The sequence below is a fragment of the Erithacus rubecula genome (assembly GCF_903797595.1).
Source record: "Erithacus rubecula genome assembly, chromosome: 25".
NCBI classification, from domain to species: domain Eukaryota; kingdom Metazoa; phylum Chordata; class Aves; order Passeriformes; family Muscicapidae; genus Erithacus; species Erithacus rubecula.
In genome coordinates, this window is record NC_136677.1 from 3,832,078 (window position 1) to 3,844,552 (window position 12,475).

General features: G+C 45.8%; 2 protein-coding genes across 3 annotated transcripts in view; one reads left to right on the forward strand and one right to left on the reverse strand.

Moving 5' to 3' along the window:
- NCAPD3 (non-SMC condensin II complex subunit D3) overlaps positions 1-11,297 on the forward strand; it is a 31,765-nt gene extending 20,468 nt beyond the window's left edge. The window contains exons 23-35 of the mRNA XM_079326639.1: positions 1,904-2,142; positions 3,811-3,890; positions 5,120-5,257; positions 5,577-5,710; positions 5,847-6,019; positions 6,463-6,573; positions 6,906-7,064; positions 7,746-7,888; positions 8,115-8,248; positions 8,346-8,423; positions 10,727-10,807; positions 11,000-11,054; positions 11,148-11,297. Coding sequence (XP_079182765.1) covers positions 1,904-2,142; positions 3,811-3,890; positions 5,120-5,257; positions 5,577-5,710; positions 5,847-6,019; positions 6,463-6,573; positions 6,906-7,064; positions 7,746-7,888; positions 8,115-8,248; positions 8,346-8,423; positions 10,727-10,807; positions 11,000-11,054; positions 11,148-11,241 — 1,619 coding nt within the window. The 3' untranslated portion in view covers positions 11,242-11,297. The remainder of the gene's footprint in view (positions 1-1,903; positions 2,143-3,810; positions 3,891-5,119; positions 5,258-5,576; positions 5,711-5,846; positions 6,020-6,462; positions 6,574-6,905; positions 7,065-7,745; positions 7,889-8,114; positions 8,249-8,345; positions 8,424-10,726; positions 10,808-10,999; positions 11,055-11,147) is intronic.
- The window catches only part of LOC306812220 (beta-galactosidase-1-like protein 2), a 152,360-nt gene that overhangs the window by 70,976 nt on the left and 68,909 nt on the right, over positions 1-12,475 (reverse strand). The window lies entirely within an intron of this gene.

The window sequence follows — 12,475 nt, forward strand, 5'->3', positions numbered from 1 at the left end:
GAGCAATCTGCACCATCTCTCAGGGAGATGGTACTTCAAGTTTCAGCATGAGTTTCTTGTTTATTCCCTTGTTTACTTCCTGATTCCTTCCCTGGCTCATTTTGGAGGCAGTGAGCTGGGCTGGGCTGGTTGGGAAGGAGAATTTACTCCCAGCTCTGCTACTCTGGTGATGCCTTGGAGTGGCCACCTGGACCAGAGGCCAGAGTTAAGAGAATAAAATGGGATTTATTAAAGGCCTTTAACAAATCCACCTTGGGCAGTCAAAAGCCTTGTAGAGGCTGCACCAAACAAGGACAGTGCTCATGAGTTTTTCAGTCAGATACAAATTTGGTCCATTTACATATCAGGGAGTGATATCAGGGGTTAATTTTCCAATTACAGCTTCAGGTAATGATTTCCCCCAGTTTGCTCCCCCACAATCCACTTTTTTATACTTTTCAGGGCCTGAGGCTGTGGTGTATCCTTGGATATCAGACCTAGAGAGATTGTCTTGTCTGACCAAGATGAGAAGAGTTAATTTTATATGGATTTTACAGTTTAACTACTCTTTATATGGAGCTTAAAGATTACCTTTATATATGGATCTTAGAGTTTATCTACACTTAATATGGAACTCAGAGTTTTAACTTCACTTTATATGGATCTTAACAGTTTACCTACACTTTATATATGGAGCTTAGTTTAACAACACCTTTTATGGAGTTTAGAGTTTAACTAACTACACTTTATATGGAGTTTAGAGTTTACCTACACTTAATATGGAACTAAGAGTTTAACAACACTTTAGATGGAGCTTAGAGTTTACCTACACATTGTATATGGATCTTAGAGTTTACCTATACTTTATATATGGAGCTTAGTTTAACAACACTTTATATGGATCTTAGAGGTTAACTAACTGCACTTTATATGGAGCTTAGAGTTTAACTAACTACGCTTTCTATGGATCTTAGAATTTACCTACACTTAATATGGAACTCAGAGTTTAACAACACTTTATATGGAGCTTAGAGTTTACCTACACATTATATATGGAGCTCAGTTTAACAGTACCTTATATGGAGCTTAGAGTTTAACTAACTACACTTTATATGGAGCTTAGAGTTTACCTACACTTGTATGTGGAGCTTATAGTTTAACTAACTACACTTTATATGGAGCTTAGAGTTAACTACACTTTTTATATGGAGCTTAGTTTAACAACACCTTATATGGAACTTAGAGGTTAACTAACTGCACTTTATATATGGAGCTTAGTTTAACAACACCTTATATGGAGCTTAGAGTTTACCTACACTTTATATATGGAGCTTAGAGTTTACCTACACTTTATATATGGAGCTTAGTTTAACAACACCTTATATGGAGCTTAGAGGTTAACTAACTACACTTTATATGGATATATGGATCTTAAGGGTTCAACTTCACTTTATGTGGCTCTCAGAGTTTTAACCTCACTTCATATGGCTCTCAGAGTTTTCACTTCATATGGATCTCAGAGTTTTAACTTCACTTTATATGGATCTCAGAGTTTTCACTTCATATGGATCTCAGAGTTTCACCTCACTTCATATGGCTCTCAGGGTTTTCACTTCATATGGATCTCAGAGTTTTAACTTCACTTTATATGGATCTCAGAGTTTTCACTTCATATGGATCTCAGAGTTTCACCTCACTTCATATGGCTCTCAGAGTTTTCACTTCATATGGATCTCATAGTTTTAACTTCACTTTATATGGATCTCAGAGTTTCACCTCACTTCATATGGCTCTCATAGTTTAACCTCACTTCATATGGATCTCAGAGTTTCACCTCACTTCACACAGAGCTTCGAGCCACGCCCCAGCGCAGTGCAGGCTTCCAAAGCCAGCCCAGCTGAGCGCCAGGGCTCTGTCTCCCCAGGGAAGCTGTGCCTGCAGCACAAGGAGCTGGCCAGGAGCTGCATCGCGGCGGTGGTGCGGGAGATGGAGGAGTCCCCGGCCGTGCCGCTGCGCAACAACGCGGTGATCGTGCTGCGCGACCTGTGCGTGCGCTACACCTCGCTGGGGGAGCCCTACGTGCCCAGCATGTCCCTGTGCCTGCGGGACCCCCACCCCTTCATCCGCAGGCAGACCCTGGTCATGCTCACCAACCTGCTGCAGGTGATGCCTCCCCGACAAATCTGTTGGGAAAGCTCTCTTTGTTGTTTTGTTCATTTGTTTGTTTTTTTCCCCCTTGAAATGGAGATAAGCAAGTCCCTCCTCCTGATTTAGTATAGTTTGGAAATTAAGGGGTTTGAAAGCAAAACCAGTCAGAGGTTCCAAGTCAGAAATACGATTCAATAAGAAAAAAGAGAAAAATAAAATACATTCGGTAGTACAAAAGAAAAAAAAGGCACTGACAGAGTCAGAATACAACCTGACACCCTGCTGGTTAGGGTGGTGGTAGCAGTCCAGATGAAGGGGTCTTGTTGAAGTAGGGATCCTGTAGAAAGGTCTGGTAGCTCTTGTCCAATGCAAACCAGTTGGTAAGGGCTGCCTTGGTGTTCCAAATTTCTTTTTTTTTTATCTAGATAGGAAATGTTTGGTTCCTCCCCCTGGCTGGAGCATCTCCCAATGGGATGATGTAATTTTATCAGTCATGCATGACCCATTAACAGGAGATATCTCCTGGAGGGAGGATGGGCTGTGGAAAAGATAAAGATGATTGTCCCAGCTGGTTTAAAGATGGCCCATTAAGAGAGGATATCTCCCACAGGGATAAGGATCACTGCCCCACCTGTTTTTAACAGATGGTGATAGAATATCACTTTTGGGCACATCTTTACATTGTAACCTAGGACAGGGGCTCTCAGGCAAATATGGGAACAGGAAGCCAGTGACAATTCTTTTGGCTGTGGGCACTTTTCCCCTGTAGTGCAGTTACCATCACCACTGGCAGTGAGCTCTGGCAGGTTCCTGGTGGGCAGGGGCAGATGTCAGGACCCCATGTGGCTGCAGGAGTGCTGGGAGTGATGGTGGCTGTGTCCCAGATGGGAAGGGTGGAGGAGAGACTTTACTCACTCATCCTTGGAGCAGTGTTGGTCCTGGTGCTCCAACAGGATACTTGGAGTTTTCAAACTGAAGCAGGAGAGCATCCTAGCAGGATGGGGTGCTGGGTGGAACACCAAAAGAGACAGCTCCCAGCTGGGATGGCTGGGTGAGGTTTTCCAGAACCTTCCTCCCAGAGCTGTGCCTGGTGGCCCAGAGCATAATTAATGCTAAATGAAGGGTGTTTAAACCTGTGTTTAGCTACTGCCTTTTCTGCAGGCACATCAACAGCAGCTCTGTTTGATAATGAGGTTATTTTTAGTCAATGGTTGCCCCTTTTCTCATCTTGGTTTCTTTGAACTCCCTCCAGTTTCACTCCTCTATCAATGCCTGTAACAAGCACCACAACACCTTTTTTTTTTCCTCCTGCTGCCTCTGCTGGTTGTTCTGAAGGTGTGAATGTTGGGAGGCTCTAGATGTTTACCCTCCCAATGTTCACATGAGGGCAGGTTTGGAGTGCATTTGGCTCTGAAAACAGTGTTGAAGAGCACATCTGCCATAGGGCAGGAGAGCAGATTTTTCATTTTTCTTCTTTATTGTTCATACCTGGGGTAAACCTTGATGTGCTGCTGTGGCATTTATGCTGCTTAGAGCATCCCTCGAAATATTTAAGGTGGTTTTGGGGTTTATTTTATGTGCCTCTGGCTGAGGTTTTACAGCTTGTTCATTTACCTGACTGCAGTTTGGAGGTTCACACTGAGTTTTACTGGTTCAAGTTGTTGATTTCTGCTGATTTCACAGGAGGAGTTTGTGAAATGGAAGGGCTGTCTCTTCTTTCGGTTTGTCAGTGTCCTGGTGGATCCAGACCCAGATATTGCCAGGTAAAAATCTCAGCTGAGAAATGATGGAGGAATTGAAGGTCAGAGATGTCTCAGAACCTGTCTCAGTCTTGGCTTTTTCACATTGTGTAGAGAAATTCCAGTGATAAAGCAGATTGTCCCACAAACCTCTGTGCTTCCTTTAGGGTCTGCAGTGGTGGCAAGGAGATGATGAACCTCTCTCCTGGTCATTTGAAAGTCCCAAAGTGTGTCCTTAGCTGTCCTTAAAACATGCAGCTCTGCTCTTTTAGGACTCAGTTATCAAAAAAAAAAAAAAAAAGAATTTTTGAGACAGATCCTTATGAAATTTTCCTTGTGATTTTCTGACACAGGCTCTGTCTCAAGTGCTGGGTTTGTTTTTGGATTAGGATTAAATATTTTGTTGGAGTTTTCCTTTTTCTTCTATTGCATGCCTTGCCTTTTCAACCTGCTGCCACATCTTGTAATTACCAGAGGAATGACCTGTCAAATGATGTGTCAGAGGAATTACACACTCTCATTTTAAGTGCATGTTCATGAAGTTTTTGGAGGTTTCAAGGTCTCCAGCTGCTGTGTTATGTGAGAAATAAGTGGGGCAAATTTCTCTCAGATTGGGAGATCATGTAAAAATTTAGGATACAAAGGAGGATTGGACACTTGCTGCTTGTTTCTGCCTGGAACAGTCAATCTGAGATGGATATTTCCAGAACCATCAATCTTTTGTCAATTACCATTCACATTTCCTTTTCTCTTCAGTGTGTTTTTAATATCTAAAAATATCTTTCCAGTAGATGGTGACATTGCAGCATCATGTTTCTCCTGTTTCTTTGGGAGCCTTTTGCTTTGCATCTGCATTTAGAGATTGCATTCAGACAAAACCACATTCTTCAGTCTTGGGGTTGCCTTGCAGCTCTTGCAGGACCTTTGGTGATTAACTTGTTGCTGAGTGCAGTGTCTCAGCCTCAGTGGAGCTCAGGTTATTTAAATAATTAAAATGCTGTGCCTGGATTCAAGTTCAGATTCATTTCTGACTCAGTTTGCTCTAATGGCCATAAAAATAAGTAGTGCTCTGGAGCTGGAAATGTCTGTCCCCCTGAGAAAAGGATGGAAGTCAGTGAGCTGGGCAAAAATTAAATGTGGTATTGAGGGAGACTTGGCAGAGGAAAACCATCCTGCCTTGAGAGCCTTACAAGCTTCAGGGTGGCTTTTTGGAGATTATGCAGTGCTAATTTCTTCCTTCTCCTCCTCCCCAGGTTTGCAGAGTACTGTGTGGTGCATGTCTTGCTGAAGAGGAACCCTGCTATGTTCTCCCAGCACTTCATTGAGTGCATCTTCCATTTCAACAGCTATGAGAAGCATCAGAAATACAACAGGTTCCCCCAGAGCCTGCGGTCAGTTGAGCACATTCCTGTCTAATTTTTGCTAAATTATGGGCTGCCTGGCCATGCAGCTCTCAGTGACAGCACAGCATTTGTGTCACTTGATAATTATCCATGCAGAGTGGGAAAAGGCAGGGGAAGCAGTGCTGAGTTGTGTCCTGCCTTCCCTGTGACACTGCTGTGTGTAATTTGCAGGACTGTGTGCTGCCCTAGCAGGTTTATGGGCCTTAAAAGTGACATGCAGATATCCCTGGCTGATTTAAGGTCTCATTATTCCTGGGAGCTGCATAATGTGATTTGGGCCTCTGTAAAATGTTGTGCTCTGCCACAGGGCGAAGCAGCTCTTCTCCCTGAAGGGAAAGGATAACAAGGAGAAGAGGATGAGGATCTACACCTTCCTGCTGGACCATTTCACAAATCAGCAGAGGTTCAACATCACCACTAGGATCAGCCACAACATCCTGGGTAAGGGTCTGCCTTTAAAAATCTGGCATACAAAAAAATGGTGTCTGTATAAAAGCTCATGATCCAGGTGTGTTCCTGGCTTCCCCATCACTGCTGCTTCTGGGAAAACAAATTATTTCTTGCCTGTATATTCCAGCTTGCTTTGTGGATGAGGTCCTTCCTTTGGACCTTGAAGGCAGTGAGCTGCTCTCAGATGCATTTGCAATCCTCAGCTGCAAAGAAATCAAGCTCTCAGGCATGAGGTCCAGAACAGAGGAGGACATTCAGCCTGATGAAAATGAGCTGTCCATGAAAAACTTAATCTCCCAGGTGAGGGGCACTTGGTCTGCTGTGGGAGGAGAGCTGGACAGCTCTGGGTCTTGTAAAAGCAAAATATGAAGGTAGAATTTGTGGGGGATGCCTGTTGTGGAGCTGGAGGGATCAGAAGTGCATTTCCCCACCAGGAGAGCATGCTGAGCTGGGTTTCTTCCCCACCCCTCTCCTCTCTGAAGCATTTGAGTGGAACAATGATTTTCCTGCACCTCTGGGCAATTTGCCTTCACTGTGAGAACTGAGTGACTTAGTGATGCATCTGAAAAGGCTCCACTTAGGTTAAAAGCCTCAGTGCATGTGTGTGGTGTGAGAGCAGCCTTAATTACAGTGATTCCCTGGCTGTGGAGGGATCACTCCTCTCACTTGGGCCATCCCTGGAGCCACAGAGCAGCTTCTCCTTCATTGCCTCGCATAACTGTTCATGCCTTGTTCACAAAAAGGTTCAGAAGAAGTATTTCATTGAACACATCATCCCAATAATCACATCACTCAAGTCCATGATGGAGCAGAAGAGGCTGCCAGCTCTCAAGGACCTGATGAACTGCCTGAGGGTAAGGGGAAGCTTTTCTTTCTCATCCTCTCTGCAGTTGGTGTGCTGGGTGTACAACCAGAACCAAGAGCCTTCTTAGGAGGGCAGAATTCAGGAGTTGTGCCACTGTGTTAAATAATGTGGGAGGGGGAGGGACTGGGGAGGAGGAAAACTCAAACACTGGAAAAGCTTCTGTGTGTTCTGCAGAGTCTGAACTCTTCAGTCTGTTAAAAACACCTCTGCTCTACCAACTGGTGTTTCCTTTTGCTCCCAAACAGCTGTGAGCTGAATGGGGATGTGAATCAGTAGCTGGGGGGAGATTTCTGAAAGTCCAAATGCTCCTTGTTGCTGCAGGAAATGATGCAAGATTACAGAAATGAGATCAAAGAGGTGTTTGCTGCAGACAAGCAGCTGGCAGCTGAGCTGGAGTATGACATGAGGAAATATGAGGAGCAGCTGGCCAGGGAGAAGGAGTCAGAGCAAGAGCAGCTCTCAGCAGCCCACGGGGACGTGGTTGGTGCCATTAACTCTGTTCATGTCTCCTTTGCCCAAATTGGTGTGCTCTGTCCCAGCATTTGGAGCAGGGTGGTTATGAGGGGTTTTCCTGCCTCTTTGTACTTCCTGACAGAAGCTTTCAGAGTCCTTTAATAGGCTTAGAACATCAACAAACAAAGCCAGGAGGAGAAGTAAATGATTAATGGAGAAAGAATTCAATTTAAAGGAAAAACCAAGTCTAATTTGGCACTGGCTGGGCTTAAATGTTGTCTTTTCTCTGTTCCCAGAATGGTAAACTGGTAACAAAGAGAGAGTTCACTTTGTCTGAATTCAGGTGTCTACAAAGTGGAGATTCAAACCCATCCTAGTCATGCACATATTCTTTTAAATTCAGTGTAAAGGAATAAATATGGGCCTGAGTCCTGAACTCTTTTAGATCCCTGCCTTAAGATGAGATGACTTCTAGCCTGGAAGTTCATTTCTCTGCAGAGTTGAGAAGAGCACTTATATATAGACCTCTAAACTAGGCCATTTGTGTCCCTGTTCACTTCTTGGTAAAATTCTGGCCAATAAATTGTTTCTCCCCTTCACATCCATCACACAAAGTGCAGTCCATAAACACTCAGGTCCAAGCACCTTGCAGAGTTTTCTACTCTTGTATCCATTGTCAGACATGACTTTTTCTCCTGTTTTCCACAGCAATCTCCATCTCTGGAGAGAGCTGCAACTCCTGGTGGCCTGAATAACAACAATGCTCAGTCCACACCTGGCTCCATCACTCCCTCTGATCCTTCTGGCCCTTCTCATGCTGATGCTCTGAGGCAGCCAGCAGAGCGGCGCAGGTATGGGCTCCTCTGGGTTACCTGCTTTTTTATTTTATTTTTTATTTTATTTATATTCATTTCTATTTCTTTGCTGATTCATTCTTTAGAGAGGGGTTTGAAAGTCACAGGTGTTGCAGCATAATCTTATTATTTGGTGTTTGGGATGGTGAGGGATTGGGATGGGACAGATCTCATCAGGGATTTTAGAGGGAAATCCCAATTCCTGTCCTGTTTCTGGCCCTAGGGCAGCATCCCTGACCACACTGGCCATCCTGAACTCTGCCAAGAAAGCCTTAGAAGACATGAACAAGAGGTGCAGCAAGAGTATGGGGGGCTCAGCTTCCTCTGAGGCACTGAGCACATCTGGCAGCCAGCAAGGTGGGAACTGCTGCACCTGCTCTGCTCTGCTCTACACACATCCAGCAAGAGTCTGGAGTGTGCTCCAAATCTTAAATTGCTGCCTTGTTGTTTCCAGTGTCCTTCCAAAGCCTGAACCAACAGTCCAGTGGAGAAAAGGTGGCTGTGGCAGGACGAGCAGTCAGCACCCCAGAGCGTGAGTAGGGCTGGGAGCTGTGAGTTATCTCTTTATCTAAGTGCTGGGAGTAAAGAACCTCCTGAAACCAAGGGTGTGCATGGGACAGCACAGTCCTCATGTGCATCTCACAGGGTCAGTGCAGGAGGGAGTTTATTTTGGGATGCTGAGTCCCCTTTCTTCCTTCCTTGACCCTGGGGTGCTGAGGAGGAAGGTTGTGGTTCCTTTCCAGCCTGCCCAGAGCTGCAGGGCTGAGCACAGCAGAGCAATGTGAGACTGACCCTGCTGCACAGGGAAACCATCAAGGTCAGATCCTTCCTGCTCTGAGTTGTCCAAACAGAGTCTGAGCTGTTCCTGGAGCAGGCACAGGGCTGTGACAGCCCAGGGATCTGCTCAAGGGGATGAACAAGCTGCACAGTCACTGAGTGACACTCAGATCTAACTCAGCTCTGGAGAAGGTCACTGTGTGGAAATGAAAGGGAGGAATCTCCAGTACACAAACTGGGAGGCTCTGTGCTCCTGTCCACTCAGCTGAACCTTGCAGGGGCAGGTTCTGATGGAATGATCTCTGACAGCCCTGCAAGCACAAGAGGCAGCTACAGGAGAACCCAAAAGGAGCTGAGTTCAGCAGGAGATCCCCTTCCTTTCCATCCATTTGCTGCTGAACTGCTTTAGATCATCTCTGTTGTGCTGGGAGGGGTGAGGTGCATTGTCAGAGAGTTCCAGGTGTGGCTTTGGGGGCTGCTTTGGGAAGGGAAGGGATCCCCAGAGAGCTGTGGAGTGCCCCTCACAGCCCTGCCCTGCAAATCCCTGGTGTACAGCCCCTGGAAAATCTGATCCTGCCCTTCCCCATGTGCTGGGCTGCACTTTTCTGCCTCAAGGTTTCTCTGTGTCTGAGCAACAAGCAAATAAAAGTGGGGTTTGGTGTAAGAAGTGTTTTTAGAGAGCAGGATTCTTTGAGCACTCTGCTCTCCTGGAAACTTGCACGGCTGTTGCTCTTGAAGCACCATATGGTGAAAAAGGAGGGAAAATGTTAATCTGCAGTGGTACTAGAGCTGAATTCCTGCTTTGCTTGGAGGCAGCATGTGTCCTTCAGCAGGGAGACAAACTGTACAGAGCAGGATCATCGCTTCAGTCAGCGTGTTGAGCCATCTGTATGGTGGCACAGGCTGACAGACAACCAGAATAAAACATTTTATTCCTCTGGTATATCACTCTGAGACTATTGGAGATGCAATTCTTTGTAAACAGGTTTGTACTTGAGAAGTTGGGAGCAGCTGTCCCTTCTTCCTGCCTTGTTCAGCTGTTCTGGCTGTGTTCTCTCTTCCCTTCTGTCTTTGGGGCTCCTCAGCTCCTGCTTGGTGCTTTGGGAACAGCTTCAGTGGATCTGGGTGAGTGGGGATTGTACCTAAACACACATTGTGGAGATGCCTCCTTCCCATACTGTATGGCAAGCCCTACTTCCCCATTTCCCCCTCATTTTTTTCCTATTTTCCATTTCATCTTTACCATATCTTCACCCTTTCTTTCCCTTCCTTCCCCATGAATGTCTCCTTACCAAGAAAAGTTCTTCAGCACACACTGCACAGTCACTGGCACAGGTCAGTCCTGAGAGATGCAGGGCACAGCTCAGGCAGATGGATCAAGTTTGATTTCTGCTCTAAGCTTCAGTGATTCCCTTCCAGGACAGGAGTTAAAGAGCAAACCCAGCTCAGCTGTGAAGAGAAGTCCTTTTAGCTGAGTTTCCAACTCACCTTCCCTTAATTCCTTGTGAAAGGTTCTGTGAAACATGAGCATAAAACAGAGCGTTGAGTTAAGTAAAATCTGAATATTGTGACATCTCTCCTGAGATAAATGACAGGAGAGAGACAGCTGACAACCAGGGCCTATTCAGGCAAGCTGAATTCTACCCAGCTCCCCTGTCAAGTGATTCCTCTTGTCTGGCTGCAGGCAGCTCCTCACTGAGCAGCTCTTCAGGGCCTTTGGCAGTTTTCAGGAGCCCCAAATTCTGCCTTGAGTAAGCAGAGAACTGCTCTGGATGGAAGGTGTTGCTGGGAGAGATGCAGAGCTCCAGTGCCAGGCAGGACAGGGGGCACAGGACCAGGGTCCCACACTCATCTCCTGTGGCCAGGGGGGCTGTGAGGCTGGAATTTGGAGGTGGTGTGGCCCATCAGACTCAGCACAGGGGTTTGAGACACTGAGGTCTGGGAGAAAGAGACACATATGTGTGTTTGCAGTTACTGGGTTTCCTTTGTGAGTATTGCCCCTCTGCCTGTGTCACAGGCTGCTAATATGTGATTTTTATTTTTTTTTGTAATTTCCAGAGGCTGTTAATGACTTGACTTTTAGTGCTGGGGTCAGTTGCATCAGCTTGAGACACACACCTGGCTCAGGTCCAGCTCCAGGCAAGTCATCTCTGTGATTATTTTAGCAGAGGGGAAGAAAAAAAAATAATAAAAATAAAACCCAAATAAATTACCAAATATGGCATTTTGTAAAATATGAATATAGTTGGCATTTAGTAAAATATTAATATCTATGTATTGTTGGCATTTTGTAAAATATGGATATCTGTGTACCGTTTGCAGTGGAAACAGAGGATGCTGAGGATAAGCCAAGGGACATCATCTGTTTGACACTGCCAGACATCAGGTAGGTTCAGCAGGGGTCTGGCAGTGCCCCTGGCAGGGGGAAAGGCTGGCCAGGGGTTTGGGAATGCAGAGCTGTTCTCCTTCCTTCCTGCAGCCCACCCCCACCCCGGGAGTGGAACGTGGAGTCCCCAGCCAGGAGGAGCAGCCAGCGAGTGTCACAGCGAAGGGCCAAGCACAGAACCCCCTGAAGGCAGGGAAGTGACCTGCCCTGGAGCCCTGCACACAGCCACCACTGCCTGGGACTGTCCCCTCTGCAGCCACACATGGTGTGATGCACACCCCTCCTCAGCTGGTTTGTCCCCAGAGTTGTTCTGGAGGTAGGCAAAGCCTGGCATTAGCACAGGGATGGGTGACAAGTGCTGTTCTCACAGAGCTCACTGGAGGGCTCAGAGCTGCAGCAGAAAAGGAAAAGTGGCTCTTCACTCTCAGGATGTGTAATTTGTCCATTTGGAAAAGTGAGGGCATAACTGTTGCCACAAGCTTGGCAATAAATGCATTTATCACAGCTGGCAGGGCAGTGAGGGCTGGGTTTACTCACCCAATCCCTCATTGTCCCTCTTGCTTGTATAATAGAGCAGCTTTAATTTGAACAAAGGTAAAACAGCTTGTCACTGCCACACCCCCAAATCTGGTAATTGCACGCTACATCACCTCTTATTTGTTGTGCAAACTCCTGTGTGTATGAACAGCCTTAATGTTTCTTTTTATATGGAATACTTCCATTCTTGAACTGTGTTATTTCCAACCATTAGCATTTGATGAAAATAAATGGTTGCAGAATTAATTCCACCCACGGCGTCTCCCCTTTTCTTGAGCTGACAGAGAAATGATTTTTTTTTTTTTTTCCCCTGTAGATTTCTACAGCCTCTCAGTCTCTTCTAGCACATCACTGGTATCTTGGGCCCTCAGTTCAATTAATGTTGGCCCCAGCAGCTTTTAAATAGAGACTTTGACTTGCCTGCAAGCAGGGTATGAGTGACTCAGACAAGCTGGGGAAGTGCTCTGGGCAGGTACCTTGTTTATTATAAATATTCTGGGTGAATCTGACCCTTCCTGAGTCTCTCTGATGGTCCACGTGCACCTCACTGAGGTTTTTCTGTTGTTAACTTTTATCACAGAGCTCATGGCCTAGATTTCTTTGGAACTTGGAGCTGGGATCTGTTTTATTCCTGCTGGTTTGTCCAACTCAGACAGGAGCCCCAGGCACAGAGCAGGATTTGCTGCAGGAGTGGAAACAGAGGCACTTGCTTCCTGCACTGGAATCCCATCATTTACCTCCACTTTCCCTACTCTCTTTTGAAGATCAGAGAACCCTTCAAGTGAGGTTAAACTTTATTCCCAAAATCAAAGTCAGAGAACAGAGGATGTATGGAATGGCTTTGGCTTAAGCAATGGTCAGCTATGGCCAAACCATTTTATTTT